This window comes from Trachinotus anak, unplaced genomic scaffold (genome assembly GCF_046630095.1).
Source record: "Trachinotus anak isolate AG129_WGS33_773 ecotype Australia unplaced genomic scaffold, CSIRO_AGI_Tana_v1 ptg000002l, whole genome shotgun sequence".
Taxonomy (NCBI): Eukaryota; Metazoa; Chordata; class Actinopteri; order Carangiformes; family Carangidae; genus Trachinotus; species Trachinotus anak.
Genome location: NW_027273853.1, coordinates 2,914,140 through 2,932,500, shown reverse-complemented (window position 1 = coordinate 2,932,500; position 18,361 = coordinate 2,914,140). Strand labels below are relative to the sequence as shown.

The 18,361-nt window shown below is 42.6% G+C and overlaps 2 protein-coding genes across 4 annotated transcripts; both read right to left on the bottom strand.

Moving 5' to 3' along the window:
- Positions 1 to 8,441: 8,441 nt before the first annotated feature.
- On the bottom strand, positions 8,442 to 10,097 carry foxl1 (forkhead box L1). Its single transcript, XM_071490261.1, has one exon. The coding sequence runs from the start codon at positions 9,906 to 9,908 to the stop codon at positions 8,733 to 8,735; it is 1,176 nt and encodes a 391-aa protein (XP_071346362.1). The 5' UTR covers positions 9,909 to 10,097; the 3' UTR covers positions 8,442 to 8,732.
- Positions 10,098 to 15,519: 5,422 nt separating this feature from the next.
- Positions 15,520 to 18,195, bottom strand: acd (ACD shelterin complex subunit and telomerase recruitment factor). Of its 3 annotated transcripts, none has more exons than XM_071490235.1 (3): positions 18,177 to 18,195; positions 17,892 to 17,998; positions 15,520 to 17,667 (listed from the first exon to the last, which is right to left on the bottom strand). In XM_071490235.1, the coding sequence occupies exon 3, from the start codon at positions 17,570 to 17,572 to the stop codon at positions 15,728 to 15,730; it is 1,845 nt and encodes a 614-aa protein (XP_071346336.1). In that variant the 5' UTR covers positions 17,573 to 17,667; positions 17,892 to 17,998; positions 18,177 to 18,195; the 3' UTR covers positions 15,520 to 15,727. The 3 variants fall into 3 exon arrangements, with proteins under 3 accessions (XP_071346336.1, XP_071346326.1, XP_071346315.1); XM_071490225.1 differs by lacking the exon at positions 18,177 to 18,195 and adding an exon at positions 18,094 to 18,163; XM_071490214.1 differs by lacking the exon at positions 18,177 to 18,195 and having other exon boundaries at positions 17,892 to 18,170.
- Between the last annotated feature and the right edge of the window lie 166 nt (positions 18,196 to 18,361).

Genomic DNA, 18,361 nt, shown 5'->3' with positions numbered 1-18,361 from the left:
TGATACTTTGCTCCAAAGTCTTCAGTTGAGCTCAGATGACTGGTGACTCTGTTGTATATCAGGGGTGGACAATAACAAAGTACATTACTCAAGTACTGTACTTAAGTATCTTCAGGACATCTTAAGTCCATGTCTGAAAGTTTAGAAATAAAGAAAGAGTCATTTTATTTACCACAACCAAACTGCCTCAGTTCTTCAGTAAGTTGTTTCAGAGTCACCAGGTTCTGTAAATGTGCAACAATAAAACAATGTGTTGACATAAAAAAATAGTTTTTTCCGAATATTTAATGGGACCATAAAGTACATTCAGTCTAAAGGTGGATGTCCATGTGTTTGTGATTATAAAGCAGGTCTAGGTTCTATATCAATACTGTGAAAGTATCAAAGCCTCAGGACCTCTGGAACTTTGTGATGTTACAGCAAACAGCTCTCAGCCATGCCCCAAGCCCCGCCCACCTAGTTCCACCATCCAACCTTGCGGGATTTGATTTGGCAGATTTCAGTCTTTGCCTTAAATCTGCTATATTTTTATTTGATAACTGAGAAAATAGTCAGCCAATCAGAAGATTGGCTCAGATCCTCTCTTCTCCAAATGAGTAAATCTAAATGTAGTAGAGCTCCAGAGAGAAGCCTGAGAGAGGAGATGTAAAACTACACTGTGATGTTTTTGGGTTCATAAAACCATAAATATATCTTCTTATGGATATCAACACTTCAAGTAAAACACAGGGAAGATGTAAAATATTGGACCTTTAAAGTACAACAGTATTTTAACTCAAGTAAAAATTTGACTGAACAACTTTCACTTGCACTGGAGTAATATTTGACGGGATCAGGTGTGTTCAATACCATTTAACCTGGGCTGTATGACCATGTCTGTGTATTCACTGTTATGCCATACACCAAGTGGAAAATATACAATATAGTGCAATTACAGCGCAGTTACAATTCAGCGCACAAACTGCAGAAACAACCAGGAGGTTTCTCCAAAACAGCGTCAACACAAACTGAACATTACTGATGTGTTGCAGGTCCATTGTGGTGACTTTCATGAGATCTGACAGGTGTTGTGGTTGATGTACTGTCCATATGCACATGTGTACTGTAGTCTCTCTGTATGTATGTGTTGGTGTCTAGGTTGTAAACAGCATCAGTCCTGGCCTGGAGAACATTTTAGGCGCATAATGATGTATAGCGCTCTGTGCCAGGAAACCTAACTTGATTAGCAGTTAATGTGGCCTGGACCGAGCCTATCAATCTTCATCACGGCCCCGCCCTCCCCCGGCGCTGAGTGTGTGTGTAGACAAGTGAAGCCGGTTTATGTAGAGAGTGAAAAAATATAATAAACACTTGGGTTGGGAAGCCTTTTGAAGCCGCGAGCTTTAAACCGTGTGATTTAGAGCTGAACTGGGACTTGATTGCACATGAAACAGGAGCAATGACACTTTCCAGAGTTACAGCTACATTTCTCTCTCTCTCTCTCCCTCTCTGTGACTAGAGAGACTTCAGCTCTGTCTAAACATGAGTCATGATGAAGACATTCAAAGTTAACTTAAAATGCTCTGAACTAATCCACACTTATCCCCACTGCTCCACACGCAGCCTGTGCAGGAGTCCACCCTCTGTCCTCCATCTTGAAACCACTTAATAGTGACAGAAACAAGGATGTTGGTTAAACCACTAATGACGAACTTCTCATGCTCCACAAAAAACACAAAATGCAAGGTTCAACAGTACAAATATGTGTTTGGGTTACAAAGTAATCTACCAGAAATGTGCACTGTTTCATTGGCTACTGCACCGTCTTGTAAGATGACGACATGATGCTTGGTTCAACTGTTTTGCTGGACAATGATGTTTTTTGCCAGAGTCCGCTGCGTTGTCACCCCCCAGTGCAGACTGCCCTCATTCAAATGAATGTGGAGGTTACAGTTTTTAATGCAGGGCTGAAGTTGGTGTGAACACGGCACGTGAGTCCATACCTGTGTCCCAATTCAAGGGCCACATCTTTTGGAGTATGGAGTCTATGAAGGTGTGGCCCTTCGTAGCCGTTGTAGACCGTGAAGGTGGTCGGTCTATGGAGGATTTTCACTTTGCATCACCAGCGGTGCCCGCCCTTACTTTTGTGTCGTAAAGCACCGTTGTTGTGTATAGTTGTACTGTTAGCTGTTGAACTGAGCTGAAACCCAATACTTACATTTCAAGGTGTAATCCTCGGGCTCTCAGTCGCTGTTGTTTGCTTTCATTGAATCTTGGGATCAGTTGGGCCATGAAGGATCAACCCACTGGAGCTTTCACTACTTAGTTAAAGAAGGACACACTTCTTGGCCAGATTTTAAGAAGCCTTAGAAACAGGACAGCCTCACTGCGCCTCTGTGACGCTAATGTGTTAGCCTGCTAACATTTGATAATCAAACACAAGGTACAGCTGAGGCTGATGGGAATGTCTTCAGTTATTATTAGGTATTTGGTCTAGTGCTGTAACAATAAGAATATTAATAATAAAAATAATGATAAAAAATTCATTGACTTTGTTTATGATACGTTTTGTCTGTTTGTTGGCAAATGAATTAGACTCATATACAAGTGTAGGGAGCAGGAGAGAGTCTGTAACCATAACTGTGACCTTAGGGACACAGGTCACATTACTTTCCCTCCACAAACAAACCTCTCAACAGTTGGTTTGTGACCAGGCCAAGACCACTTCGTCTCAGTGGGTCTCAGTGTGGTTGCTTTGGTCCACACCCGAGTAGGATAACTGTTTTCAGATCAGCCCAAACAAATCAAACCAAAGGGGAAAATTCAATTTTGACTAAATACCAGGTTCATAAACGCCTGTGGAAGGAAGCAGAGATCAGACACCACAGCAGGAGGCAACAGAAAAAAGATCGTACCTCCCAACACTGTCGGTAGTAGAGCAGCAGTGGAGGTCTGAAAGGAATCAAACAGGTCCAGCTCGTGACAGAACCGTGATGATGGAGAGGAAATCTGTTGACATGTGAGCTGTTATAACCTTAGACTGAACTCCCCCACCTGGAAAATAATAAACTTGGTTTACAATGAAGTTACATTTACATTTACATTTTTACAATTCTTGTAAGTTTATTTAATCTGTTTTTATATTTTAACTATTATCATTTCTGTCAGTTTAATGAAGAAAATATAGTTAAGCTGTGTGATAAAATTACTAAAGTATATCTTCTTTTATTCAAATTATTCTGGAAATAAAATTTAAAAAAAAAAACTATCTACTATCTACTGACGTTCCTTTAACAGCAGTTTTCGAAGATGGTGACTGTGTCTTTGCTCTGCATCAGTCCCCCTGGATGTTTTTGCCTGGAGACTAAATTTAGTTCAGAGTAATAATCTACAGCATTCTCATATAAATACTTGTCCATGTTGCTGGTCTCTGTGACTGATTACTACAACAGAACAGTGATTCAACCTGAAAGCTTTTACATGTGATCTTCTAAACACACACATACACACACACACACACACACACACACACACACACATACACTCTGGTGGGTCTTTTCCCAGGAAAAAGATCCTCTGTCAAACAGGAAGTGATGCGTTTTCTGTTTCTGGTTTGTTTGGATTCAATAGAAGAGTGACTGTGTAGTTTGAAAGTGATGTTCACAATGGTTGAAGAGAGAAAAGAGGATGAATGTGATGGTTCATTCTTCACCTCACAAATAGTGTGACAAAAAACTGTCACCATCTTCTGATGAGACGCCGTTTATAAAAAGTTTGTAGGTTCTAACTGATGGCTTTTTTAATGTGCTTATATAATTTTTCTCTATTGTTTTAATTCACTGTAAGAAATAAACACACCAGGAGAAGAAACTGTTGATGTCTAAAAAGAAAAACTCCTCAGTTACACAGCAAAAAGAGAAGCAACCATCTCTTTCAATCCATCAGATCACAAAATAAACACAGTGTTTGATGCCGTCTGTTTGCTGCTCCACATCGAACCTGTGACTCACATCAGGTCACAGACTTCATCTACTGCAGCATTCTTCCACGCCAGACACCTTAGATACAACAGTGTGTGTAACAAATGAAGCTAAATTTAAGTTCAATCCTCTCTTACTCCACTTCTTGTAACAATCAGGTTTTGCTGCGATAACAAACAGCCAATCACACAACTTTAAAATCTCTTCTCTCCTTTTCCTCCGTCAGCTGTCATTTCAGTGCGTATTGTTCCGACCCTCCTCCACCCCATCCACCTCCAGTCTTCACATCCAGATCCACCTCCAGCTTCTCCTCCTCCCACCACCACCGGTGCAGTTTCCTGCACGGGGTCACCACAGCCTCACCACCTCTTCACGTATGATGACATCACGATGACATCACCTCTCTTGTTTTGCACCTGGCAGTAAGAGTCAACTCAGAGGGAAGTCTCTCCTGCTCTCAGGGTCAATGATTGTATTCTCCTGTTTGACAAAGAAAATGGAGAAAGAGCGACAGCAAACACTATGATAGAAGACAGCAGGTCTTCTATCCAACTGCTCCACTTCTACTTTCACTCTGTCAGACTGTGTTCCGGCTGTTTTCAGCCTTTTCACCTGTTTTCACCTGTAGTGGGGGTTTTTCTGTACCCTTTTCCTGCTCCATGTTTGCCTGGCTGCTGACTGCACCCCTCACCTAACATCTTACCTGCTCTTGTCTATATTACCTTTCAATAAAGGTGACCTGTTACCTGTGACTTTTTACTTCACTGTCTCTGTGTGGTGTGTTCGAGTCCTGTGTGTCTGAGCCATAGCAGATCTGAGGACTGAAAATCATGTGAGCAGACAGCTGTCATGTGCAATCTGCAGTCAGTGTCCACACTCACAAGGGTCTTGCAGGCCATGTCCTCTGTGTGACAAATGAAAACAGAAAGCTTGAAGGGTGAAGTGGAGGCAGAAGGAGTTGTGATCTCTACACAGATATTTAACTTCATCAAATCAGAGAGAAACTCTGAACCATCTGCTAAAATTTTAAAAACTATAAATAAAATCACAGCCACATCACCCGCTTTATCTACTTTTAACTACAATTCTGGTATTTAAAACCGAGGGACTGTTAAAATCAATTCAAAAGCAAGAGAAGGTTTTAAAAAAGTAAAATTGAAAGCACATCTTTTTCTATAAAGGTGTGTGATGAGTTAAAGAGACTTTTTGAAATGTGATAGATCGCAGCTGAAAATGCCACTTGCGTTGCAAGCTTGTGATGAACTAAACAGAAGACCTGGATGTGTTTTTGTCTGATAAATAAACTCCACATAATCCAGAATTAGCAGCCTGACTGTGTGAGCAGAGAAATGGAGCGTTCAACTCGGGCTCTGATGCTCCCACCACAGCCCATCAACTCAGTTTGTTTTCTCACATAACGAATAAAACACTGAGGATTTCCCTTTAGTCTGCGCCGCTTTCTCATGAGGATCTTTTACTGTTCAAACACTCACAGTGACCGTCAGATAACTAACACTTATTAACTCACTTGGCTTTTCAAAGACTGTGGAGGGTGAGGAGCCGGTGGGGCCACTCACAACAGGTCATGTGTTAGTTCGACAAAAGTGCCAAGCGCTGAGTTAAACTGATACTTCTCACTTCTTTTCTTTCCACTCGTCTCTCACCCTCTCCACCGTTCTTTCCCCTCCGAGGTTTTCATCATGTTTTATTTACACGTCTGACCAAAAGAATCCTATACACAGGAAATGCTTGTGATTGTGAGTTCCTCTCCTCAAATGTGGGGAGGTTTATTTATTTCAACAAACATTCCTGATTTGCACAGCGCCGGCCTCACACAGCTTTTTCAGACGGGCATGTGTCTAAGCTATAGGCCTATATTTAGACATGGCCACTCTCTGTTTGTAATGATGCTGTCAGCAGCGCTCTCTGATTTCATGCAGGTGTCCGTGGTGTTGCAGCTCAGCTCATTAAGGACTTTCAGTGCCATCAGATCTAAAGGGGGATCTATAGTGACTCTCTCACTCATCAGCTTTTCAGGGTGTTTTATGACACATGTTCCAGAACCAGTGATGGAACGTAACTAAGTACATTTACTCAAGAACAGTACTTCAGTACAATTTTGAGATACTTGTACTTTACTTGAGTATGACCACTTATGCTTTATTCTTGGAGGAAACATTTGTACTTTCTACTCCACTACATGTATTTGACAGCTTTTACTAACTTTTACTACTTCCAAAGGTCCCATATTTTACACTGTTCCAGTGTTTTGTCTGAAGTGTTGATCTCCATCAGAAGATATATTTGTGGTGACTGTTTTCTGAGTGATCCAGTAACAACAGGTCAGTCAGCCAATCAGAAGAGAGACTCTGAGCCTCTCTTCTGATTGGCTGACTGTTTTCTGAGTGATCCAACATAAATATAGAAGATTTCAGGTAAACACGTAGAGAAACCAAATCCTGCAAGGTTGGATGGTGGGTTCAGGTGGGCGGGGCTTGGGGCGTGGCTGAGAGCAGTGACTGCTTTGTTGTGACATCACAAAGTTCCAGAAGTCCTGACGGCTGGTTTTAAGGCTCAGTTTCTGAATACAGGCTGTGTGCATTTCTCTGTGGACTGATACTAACTAATACTTTCACAGTATTAATATAGAACCTAGACCTGCTTTATAATCACAAACACATGGACATCTACCTTTATACAATATGGGATCTGATGAAGATGAAGATTTTAGACAGTGGATATTTTAACAAGCTATATAACATTGTTAAAGTGGTTCCAACCTTTTTGGCTTCTGATGTGTCTTACAGAACAGTGTGTAGTCAGTGTTACCTCTCAGAAGTCTATAAGTTGTTAACAGCTCCACCAAATAAGGATTTTTACCCCTAGACTTCTCACATGGTTTCATTTTAATGAATGCTCAAACGTCTCCAATATCTCACCATAAAAAAATCTAAGATTAAAAAACTGAAAACAGACTTTTGTATCAGAACTTGTTTTATTTTTCTTTCCCATCAATCATCTGACTCACATGTATCTGGTGTCCCTGTATATAAAACTGTATATAAAGTACTTCAACTAGCTGCACCTGCGCCCTTGCACTTCAGTATTGATCAGCTAATGATGTCATATATATAATAATATAACAATCAGAGACCAAAACTTTTACTTTCCTACTTTCACTACATTTTTCTGTTAATATTTCAGTACTTTTAATCTAGTAGGATTTTTCATGCAGGACCTTTACTAATGGAGTTTTTTTTTTTTAATATATTGATACTTTTACTTAATTGTGGGGAACCAGACAGAGGGACATCTTCAGCTCAGTCTGGGAAACTCTCAGTATCTTTTTTCAGAGAACTGTATCTCACAGCCTTCCTCAGTGGGCAGAGTTTGCTCAGTCGTGAATTACTATGCGTGACAACTGTGTAAACTCCCTCTGCTGAAGAAGTCCATAAGATGTGGTTGAACGTTCATAAGCTCATACAAGGACTTCAAGTTCAGAGTTTCTGTGGCCTTATTTCAAAGCAGCTCAGCCTGATCCGGAGCCGGAATGATTTGATGTATTTTATAGTCACCTCATCATGGATGTGAGATTGATCACATGTTTATTGATGAAGTGATTAACATTCAACTGATTATTTATGGACTAGAATCTCATACTTTATATATTAACACCAAAATGTGTGGTATATATCAATTTTATCAGTATTATCATTGTCTTTACCTTCAATTACTATAAACGTTTCAATAGAGTGAGGTCTCTGATTGTCAGAGGCTTTTCCAACACAAACATATTTTAGAGAAAACACTGAATAATGAATATCAGCTCTGAATAGTTTCACAAAACTATTTAAAAAAAAAGAAAATTAGTGAACTGCTCAAGAATTCATTTCCTGTTTATGACTAAGTTGTTGAAGCTGAGTATTTACCAGAAGAAGCCACTGAAAACTCTCATGTGAGCTCCTCAGAAGAGACTGACTCCAGAGAGCTGTTCTTCACAGAGCAGACTCTTCAGTCAGGGAGATTTGGTCCATATGTTTTGTCCAGTGGAGTCATTTTGTGCGTCATGTTCACTGAATGTTAGCTGACTGTCTTTAATCCTTATCATTGTTTCCCTAACGATGATTCATTATTATCAATCTAAAGTTTGACACAGCTGCTGCCATGGAAACACCCTGGATTATCTCTGATATCTGTAGCTCATCACTTTGGATGAGCAAGTTTTTTTATGAACAAGGATGCACTCAGCAAAAAAAAAAAAAAAGAAAGAAACTGAGCTGGCGTGTTAACCCTCAGTGACCATAACATTTATATTACAGAAGATCTGAAAAGCAAATACACAAACAGGTGTTACTGCCTCTCTCTCTCTCTCTCTCTCTCTCTCTCTCTCTCTCTCTCTCTCTGATTCATTCAAACAGCAGCAGCCTCCAGTTTTCCAACAGTATTTCTTTACTATCAAATTTTAAATAAACCATGTTGTCATTTTATTACCAAACTAAACTTTATTTTGCACATGAGCAGAGAGGAATGTAAAACAGCACAGATAACAAACTTCATTCTCATATTTTACAATGTCTCCAGAGTTTAATACAGGCTGCACGGGCCCAGTCATCAGGCTACATTCAAGATTCCTCCACGAATTAATACAATAAAACTTATGTATGAGCAGAGATCCTGGAAACAGAGGAACAGCGAGCTGTCTCATAGTAACTCGTCATGGGAAGCTAATTACACTTTTAGACATCTGTGCGTAAAATGCATGGAAGTCTAGATTCATTTGAAATGCAGTACTTTGTCAGGGCAGGTGAGGGACAGGTAGGAGCACAGGGGGAATCCCATCGGGTACAGCTGATGCGGCCGAGAGCCGAGGACCACCGGCGAGCTGAAGCCTGGACTCTGGCGCTCTGCGCATGTCTCCGCTGACAAACCGAGGATGCTGCCGCGCGTTTCCTCTTCACTTCTCGATAAGATGCTCTCGATGCTAAAACCTTTGGATTTATCCCTGCTCGGAACACTTCCCTTCGGCCTGTCCTGCGAGAGGGCAGCCAGGTTTGTGTTTGCCGTGCAGCTGACGGCGCAGAGCGGACCTCTCTCTCTTTCTCTCCCGCTGAACGCTGACCTTTTCTCCTCCGGCTCCCAGCTGAGAGACGCGCCGAGGAGCTGCGCACCGTCCATCCACAGCGGAGCGTGTCTCGGAGCGGGACACGGCTCAGGCTGCGGAGCGTCAAGCCTCCTCCCGGTGGATGAAAGGGTGTCTTGGTTGGGGAACACTTTCAGTTTTTGTATGGGGGGATTCTGCGGCTGTTCACTGTGGTTAAACTCGACAAGAACAGGTTTTGTGTCTGGTTGTGCTTCCACCCTCTCCTCACCCTCCCTGGCTGGTCGCTCTGCTATAGTATCAGTTTGGTGTTTCACAGAGGCTTGGGGGTCCCTGGATGGCCCCGCGCCCTTGGTGCGCTTGTGTCCAGCGGCTTTGGAGTCCAGAGCCTCCAGCTGGCTCTTCGCCTTCCTCTTCCTCCGACGGTAGTTGCCGTTCTCAAACATATCCAGACACTTGGTGTCCAGCGTCCAGTAGCTGCCTTTGCCGGGCAGGCCCTTCTCTCTGGGCACCTTGATGAAGCAGTCATTCAGGGACAGGTTGTGGCGGATGGAGTTCTGCCAGCCCTGCTTGTTGTCGTGATAGAACGGGAACCGGTCCATGATGAACTGGTAGATGCCGCTGAGCGTTGCGCGCTGCTCCGGTGCGCTCTTGATGGCCATGGCAATGAGCGCGATGTAGCTGTAGGGCGGCTTCTGCGGAGGCTCCTGGCGGGCCGGCACGAAGCTCAGGGCGGCGGGCACGACCCCTCCGCTCTCTCGGCCGTACAAGTAGATCAGCGGGGGGGCGGACAGGCTCAGAGCCGAGGATGCTACTCCGAGCGTCGGCAGACGGCCGTGGTAGAGAGTCATGACGCCGAGGAAGCAGGATTGTGTCCCGGGGAAAGCTGAGCCTGCTCCCGGAGCTCCACTCCTCCACTGACTGACTCTCCAGCCTCATGAGGGCCCCAGAAAAATGTTAATAATTGCTGTACGTTTGCTGTGTTATGTTGACTTTGCACCGGGGAATAAATTGTCCATCATAAACAGTCTGTGGTGTTCTCAGCCCACCCACATTAATTAAAATTTCATTGCGCTGAAACTACCTCGCGCCCCCCCCCCCGGCGCCCCCTCCCCGGCCCAACAACCAATGAGGTGCCGGGTTATTCCCTCATCTGTTTATAGAATTAGTCGCTTGATAAGTCTGCCCACCCAGGTTGAATCAAGCTGTGTTTATTTGGAAAAATTTCCGGGCACCCAATACATAAACGCACTGATGTGCTGTTTGAAATATCACGTCCACCCCTGACGCTGAGAGTTGCTCACACAGAAAGAACAAGCAAACATCGCCGAGTCCTTTCTGGGAGTCGCTGTGGCTTCGCTCAAATGAAAACAAAGTGTATAAAAGGGAAAATAACTTAAACAGTTTTAACTCATGTCAGGGCCTCGTCTGTCCTCCAGCCCAGCACGGAGGACGCGGAGGGACTGTTTTTTGTTTGTTTGTCCGTGTGTGTGTGTGTGTGTGTGTGTGCGCGCAGGAACTGATTCTATAGCAAAACCCACAAAACCTTTATTCACAAATATCTGAGGACACAGTAAATGATGGATGACTGACAGGAAATAGTGATAGTAATAATAATGATACAACTATTATATGAATCACTATCAAAGCATTCATATCCTTGTTTAATATCCTTGTTTTACTTGGTGTATAATCCTTGTTTTGATTATTCACCACCAAGTAAAATTTCACATTTCTGATATTTTTTCATATTTAATTTATTCAAAAATTCAGTCATTAAATTTACCTGATCTTAGTCTTGAATTGAAAATTTTCCCCTAAAACAATCAAATTTTCATTTATAAGAATTAGACCGTGTTAAATAAAACTAGCATGTGTAATTAATCAGTGATTGTTGGTTGTAAAATCCCCACCTGAGCAGGAAGCAGTTGTGAGGATGTGACCTCAGAGGATCAGAGTTCTCCAGCTGCTTATGAATGTGGCTGAAAAAACAACCAATCTAATGGACTGAGATTTTTAAAAAATTGTCAAATAGTTCAGCAGAATGTAACCATCTCCTTTGTTCCCATCTGCAGCAAATATATACAAAAAATAAGGTCATTTATTTCATTAACATTACAATTATATATATGTCTTCTTCTTACTGATCTCAAATAGGCTGCAGGTAATCCCAGAGGTGAGATTCAGCCGGGACTGACCACCAGCCACAGGGCTCACACTGATTATCTGTCAGACTGGAGTCACCAGAACCCTGAACCCTGATCCTTCTTGTTACCATCTGATGTAAGTGAGGTAGATTAAAGATCATTTTCAGCTGCAGTCTCTGGACAGGTTTCAAATCAAACATAACCACAGTGACAGAAAACAAATCAAATCAAGAGCAAAACCAGTTACCTGCAGAGCTGGTGGCTGCACGGTGGAGGAGCTTTTGGCAGAACGTTTCTGTGCAGTGTTTCTCAAACTTTTCTCATCAAGGACCCTATTCTGACACAAATTAGACTAAAGACCCCCATCTGAGAAGATTTTTGCTTTTAGATGTTTTATTACAGTTTGAATCCCATGACCGGAATACTCGCACATTCTGTCATTATGTTACTTACGGATGTAATTATGGTGAAAACTTTGAGAACCATGGCTTGAGTGTATCCTCGTGATTGATTTAAAGGGGCCACAAGCCAGAACAGTTTTATATTGTATTATTAGATCTGTTCTTGTTGCTTTCTTTTACTGCTGCTTTTACTCTTCAGTATAAATTCAGCTTCACATCATTTCACTTGTTTAATAGAGAAATGTCCTCCAGACTGGCTTCATAAAGGGAGTTCGAGAGAATAACAAACTAAGGGAACTGATCACACCAGCTGTGTGAAGCTGATGGTGACTCAGTTTAACTCGCTTTATTATTTTTCATAACTAGAATACCTTACTGAATAATACAATATCTGACGACAATAAAACCCTTCTCCACGGTGATAAGAAAACATACATACATACATACATACATATTTATTTATGCCAGGGCCTCAGTCTGGATTAAATGAAAGTGTACAGGAGCAGACACAATGAGTCAGACAACAGACAATTAATAACTAATTTTGATATTCATTTAATTAATTCAACAAGCAAAAATGCCAAACACTCCCCCCATCATGTTTCTCAAAAGTATGAATTTGCCCCTTTTCATGAATGATGATGATGTTTTATTCTTCTTTGCAGCCTTAAATCAGTTATTTGAGGCCTGAACGGTCAAGATGTCAAATCCAAATAAATTCCTGATGATTTTTGCTTAATTTTGCTCTTGATTCCAATCATAATAAAATGAGATGTGGAGCTTTAATTGTCCTTTGAGAAGCTGCAGACAGGCGCTCGGGACTGTACTGCCTTACAAGGACAGCATGGACAGTGTATTATTTGTAGATGTGAGCTTGATGCTTTATATTATGTATTTTCCTGTTTATAGGTCAAAGGAGGATTATAACAACTTTACAAGTGCACACAGCTGGCTCCTGCTTACATTAGGGGTTTGGAGCTTTCAGTGGATAAACTCAGAAGTCCTTCTTTTCTCTGTTTCTCTGTCAGCAGACGGTGATTCATTAGCAAATAAAACTAAACTAACATGCGAGAGACGTGTACAGGCCATGGCGAGCAGGATCTGAGGGCGGATTCTTTCCATCCATGCTGCAGAGGACACATTTTAAAATGTATATTAATGCAAGAGGCTCTCAGCTGGGGCACTGGACATATGAGCCTGTGATGTGGACAATGGGAGTTTTTAAGAGGGATATGAACCCCTCATCCCTCCATTAACGCTGCAGCCGCACAGCTGAGATATTAAAACGGTAATTGTGTGCAACATTTAGCAGCATTAATGTACCCACTGCAGGCTGGAAACGTCCCTGGATCTGATATCATCTCCATAGAAATAACAAAACTGTGTACATCACAATTACAATGTCAGTGTGAGAAATCACATCAACATTTTCAGTTTAGACTGAGTCATGTTTCAAATAAATTATAAACAGATGACTGATTTTTTAAAATTTTTTTATTTGAAATATCTGGGGGGGGTTTTACCCAGGGTGCCACAGCTTGCTAGAGATTTTCAAAAAACAATTTTTGATATATGTTGACCAATCAGATCCCTGACCAGGCAGTCTCAAAACAGGCCCAAATCTCTGCTGCAGTGGTTCCCAAACTTTTCCAACTCATGGCCCACTTGAAAATCTGAAAAATGCTGGCGGCCCACATCGAACCCCGTAACAATACAGAGGACAATGAATATGTTCTCAGAGCACTTTTAATTTTTAATGATAAACGACCGAACATTCAGGACTTAACTGAAAGCAGAGGAAGCTCAGTTTTCTTTTTAGTTTGACTAAGGAGAGATCACTGTATATAAAATCTATGAACATGCAACTATTTTTTATTTCTAAAGTTGAACAGCTGGACACAAGTTGTCTCATTTCTCTTTTATAGAACATATGTACATGTATGTCAGCCTACTTGCAATACCTTTTTTTCCTCTTGGTGTTGACCAGTCTTTCATCTAAGTCAGTTTAGGAAGAAATGGGTGGACACCAGTGGGCCCCAGCCCACAGGTTGGGGGCCACTGTTTCTTGCATTAATACACTTTTCAAAAGGCATTAGAAGCAGAGAGCTGATCCATTTCTTCCTAAACTGACAAAAGAGAAATGTTGAGGATCAGTGAGGATCTTCCAGGTTTATCAGATCCAGTTCCACTGACTGATCAGACCAATAACCTTCAGTACGTCCACACAGCACTGCAGGTATGTTAAAGATCCCTCCTGACATGTTTTAACACATAAAATGCTCTTGAATAATTGTTTCTTTCTGATGTGGTTTTTACATAAACCTGCACTCATCTGCACGTTTCCCCTCATTGAAAAGCCACAAATCTATGAACATGCAAATATTTTTGATTTCAAAAGTTGAACAGCTGGACACAAGTTGTCTCGTTTGTCTTTTCAGTGTGTGTGGTAGAAGTTTCCTGTTTCCACATCACACTTGTGTATGTTGCCTCCAGACTAATTGTGTTGTCACAACATTGTGCTGTTACATGCACATGTTAAACTGAGATCACAGAGAAGGTTCTCTGCTGCAGGATGATGAATGTGTCCTCCAGCACATTCATCATCCTGCACGATGAATCATTTTAAGAATCACTAAACCTCATCATGAGACAGTTCATGACAAAAGGTCTGAGACCCACTGCTAATTTACACTGATTTATAGCCCCTCTGTCACTCCAGCAAACATACAGACACACACACAGACACACACACTTTAACCACTGAGTTACTGACAACAGGTATTTCAGATGGTATCACAGTCAGCGTCTTGTAAATGATGTGCAGACATGTGGATTTAATCCACTGTTTGTGACTTTTACAAAAGTCACTTTGTGTAAGAGCAGCAGCTGAAGGCCGAGTTTCTCTTCTGCGTTACTGTTGTGAAGATGTTGAGATTTTGATCTGGTTTCCATTTTGGTCACAGTTCGCTGGTAATTTACACTTTAATGCCTCAATGAGCTCAGACATGTTGGTCTCTGGTGACATCTTGTGGACAAATAGAAAACTACTTCTCTCTCACAGGTGATGCTGCAGTGTTCAGTAACTGTGGTATATAGTGAGTGTTCAGACCAAGGCAAATCTAATTAATCTTTTATCATTTACCTCATATAATAAGTTTTATGACTTTGAAGCCACCTTTAAACTCTAGTTTTCAGGCCAATTTCATGACCATTGATCCTGATGTCTTCTGAAACAAAGTCTTGTAACTTGAAATAATGAGATGAATGAACATCCTGCTGCAGGGTAAGACGCCGGAAAACTCCCCAAAATAAAGTGTGAGTTCAAACTCTCAAGAAAGTCTTCTTCTCTCTACTTTGAGTAGTTACATGACAGGATGAAAATCACAGTTGTTTCCTCTGATAATAATGGTTACATTTATATATGAAATTTAAAGCTGCACTAATTACTACTCTTTGTTAAAAGGGATCAGATGACTGTGTTTCATGAATCTCTATGTCTTTCAGCTCATTGCTTTGGTTTTGCAGCCTGTAATGTTGTTGTTAAACTGTATTTCTGATAAACCCACTGTACGTGAACCACTGAGCACCACACAGCAGGCAGACAAAGGCAGCAGCTAGCTGGTGAACACAGCGATGCATTCAGCAGCAGATTTCTCTCAGGAGATGGTGTGTTGGAGTCACAGACGGCTGGTTCATTACATTAACCTGATAATGTGTTCAGTGAACAGCTCATTGGTCATGGTCAAACTTTCAACCAACAGTACATTTCTAGTTTTAATTGGCAAAACATCTGCTGAAAGTATTTTTTTTCTTTATATATATATATATATATGTGTATGTGTGTGTGTGTGTGTGTGTGTGTGTGTGTGTGTGTGTGTGTGTGTGTGTGTGCCAGACAAGCTTCTGTACAACTATTTTATTTATTTATTTATTTTTTTTTATTTCTAACAAACTATTTTTCTCAGTGCTTAAGACATAGCATACAAACAGACTCAGGACTCATCTATACAGAGCTGCTCAGGAAGAATAAAAGGAGTCAAAACTTGGTTAGAGCAGACTGAAATGCTCAACATGAAAACAACGACAGACCAGATTAACTGTCTTAACATTGTCAACTTCCAGTTAAGTGACCTCGGTCATGTCAGGAGCCACTGACCCATCGTGTGGATCATCTGTCTGCTTTGGAACAAGAAGATACTTCACTGCCCAGAGCAGCAACGACTCAGCAACTTTGAATCGACTGAAATCCTGCAGATTCTGCCCAGACACTTGGTAAGAGTAAGAGAACGGTCTGCCGTTGCTGTGAACAGTGGGCGTTTTTCCCATGACGCTTGCTGCGGTGGGACCCCTTCTGTGACTGCTGCACTCCTCAGCACCAGAGCCTGCCTGTGTGTTAAAAAGCCAGGATGGAGGGATCCCACTGACCTGAGCTTCCTCCTTCTGCTCCTCCACTACAATGCTAAGTGCTTCTGGGGTGGGCTCACTTCTCTTTCTCTTTGCTTTTCTATATTTTCTTCCAGGGGTGTCCTCCATGTCCTTCTCCAAAATCTCTCTTTCATGATCCAAAGCTGAAAGATTCTGCTGTGCCCGGTGGGTGCAGCGTTGGTCTGTGGCAGGTGACGGGTTTGACAGTCTGGAGAAGGGGTCTGGTGGACTCACAGAAGTTGAAGTTGGGGAATCTGCAGTGGCAGGGTTAGACGAGTGTGGCGGCTTCTGGTACGGTGGAAAGTAGCTGTGTTCTCCTTTGCTGTGCTCTGATGTCTGCTGGGATTCGGTCGGGCTGTGGACAGGAAGTTGCGTGCTGGTTAAGACTGCAGCCTGTTCAGGCTTGGAGTTAGCAGTGGTGTGCAGCCTGCTTTTTGGTGTTGCTTCTGGAGATGCATCAGAGGATGAGGAGGTGACACCAGGTGGAGGAAAAATGTCCCAAGGGTTAGATAAAAGCTCAATGTCACTGTCAATCATCTCTGCAGTCATGTCCTCATGTAGCATGCAGTGCTCTACAGGCAGAGGAAAGTTCTCATCGGTGACATATTCTCTCTCTGTAAATGATGGCGTGGCCATTTGCCACTCTGCATCATCAACAGAAGGCTGTGCGGCTTCTGGAGGTTTGCCGACTTGTGGCAAATCTCTCTTTCTGTCCTCAGTTGCAGCAGGAAGCCTGCTCGGTGTCCTGCTTTCAGCTTTAGGTGGTGTTTGGAGCTGCTGAGCATCTTCCTCTGGGATGAGAAGATACTTTATGGGGACACTGAAACATTTTACTCCCTTATATCTGACCCTGTCCACATCCCAGCTGGAGGCACTGGGTGCATCTGGGTGGGTCAGCATTGAGGAGGGAATTGAGGTGGAGGGCTGTGGACTCACTGGGCGGCTGCTCGCTGCCATCAGCCTCTCCCGGACATCCTCCAGCACATCCTGCACACAGTCATGCTGCCACTCCCCCAGCAGCTCTGACAGATCAAACCCGCACTGGTTCACCTGAGAGTCCTGCGCCTCCTGGCCCAACAGGGCCCTCCATGTCTTACAGATCTTCATCTTGACGGAGGGCACGGTCGTGCAGCAAGGAGTGTTGTCTTTAACTGGGCCGGCTGCGGTCGTTGCCAGTTCTCCAACTGATAAAAAGAACCTGCATTTATTCTGTTCGACAGCCATGTGAAACTGCAGCCGGTAGTCCTGAATGCATACGGTGGTGTTGACCAGGCTGGTGAAGCATTCGCGGTCCTCCTGCTCCTGCAGATGCTCCCAGGCTGATGCGGTGAGAATGGCGGGGATCTGGAGCACCCCGTCGGAAAGTAAGAGAAGCCCTGTAGGGCCCTCAGAGCCCTGAGCCTGGGACCCAGACATCTGACCCACCCCGATGACATGAGCCTTCAGCCGGCCGCTGCTGCTGCTGTTCCCCTCCTCACTGCCGTAGCTCAGGACCAGGTTCTCGATCCATGGAGACAGTTTGTTTCGAGCGGGTCGAGGCATGTTTGTAGTTTCAAACTGTGTGTCAGCAGTTATGTTCCGTGAGGCAAACCTTTACGATGATTAGTGGTTCCACCATCACAACACCACCATGGCAGCTGGAAACGAAAGACATATCACTCATGACCCATTTTAATATCGCTATGTTGGCTTAACGTGGTACATTTAGGTTAAATCGTTGGAGGAAGTTCTCAAGCACAAAATCTGCAAGAGCTCGCACACTACTCACATCGCCACAACGGATACTTTTACACCTTACAGTGTTTTGCTAGTTTGGCATAATAACAGTCTAAACAAGTAGTCAGTGTGTCAGTGCTCTTACCTTTTTGTAATCCTGCGCAAAACATACCGATTATTACGTTTAACCGAAATTATGGCGGCGACAGTTTCAAACAACCGGGAGGGAGCAGTGAATAGAATGAAATTTTCCTTCAAAATAAAAGAGCGAATGTTACTCCATGTATTCATGCACAGACCAGCTTGGTCATTAATATATACGGTGAAAATAATATATACAAACTGACGTTTACATAGTCGTTTTATTGAGCTAATGTATGTTGCTAAAAAAATGCACTAAACGAGTTAGTCAAGAATGCGTTACTCATACCGGAAGCACTATGCTGGCGTTCTCTCTGTGCTCTCGGATACAGGTTGGTGATTTGGCCTCGTTCCGCTTTTTTTGCATTGTCACTTCGTACATCCATATTGAAATGTAAACAATGAAGACGTGAATAATTTTTATTTTTCTTATGTCTCAAAGATGAATCTAAACATAATGCATTGATAAAACTT

Bases quoted from the DNA above. Each gene is read 5' to 3' on its own strand.
- foxl1 (XM_071490261.1), bottom strand. From the start codon at position 9,908: ATGACTCTCTACCACGGCCGTCTGCCGACGCTCGGAGTAGCATCCTCG.
- acd (XM_071490235.1), bottom strand. From the start codon at position 17,572: ATGCCTCGACCCGCTCGAAACAAACTGTCTCCATGGATCGAGAACCTG.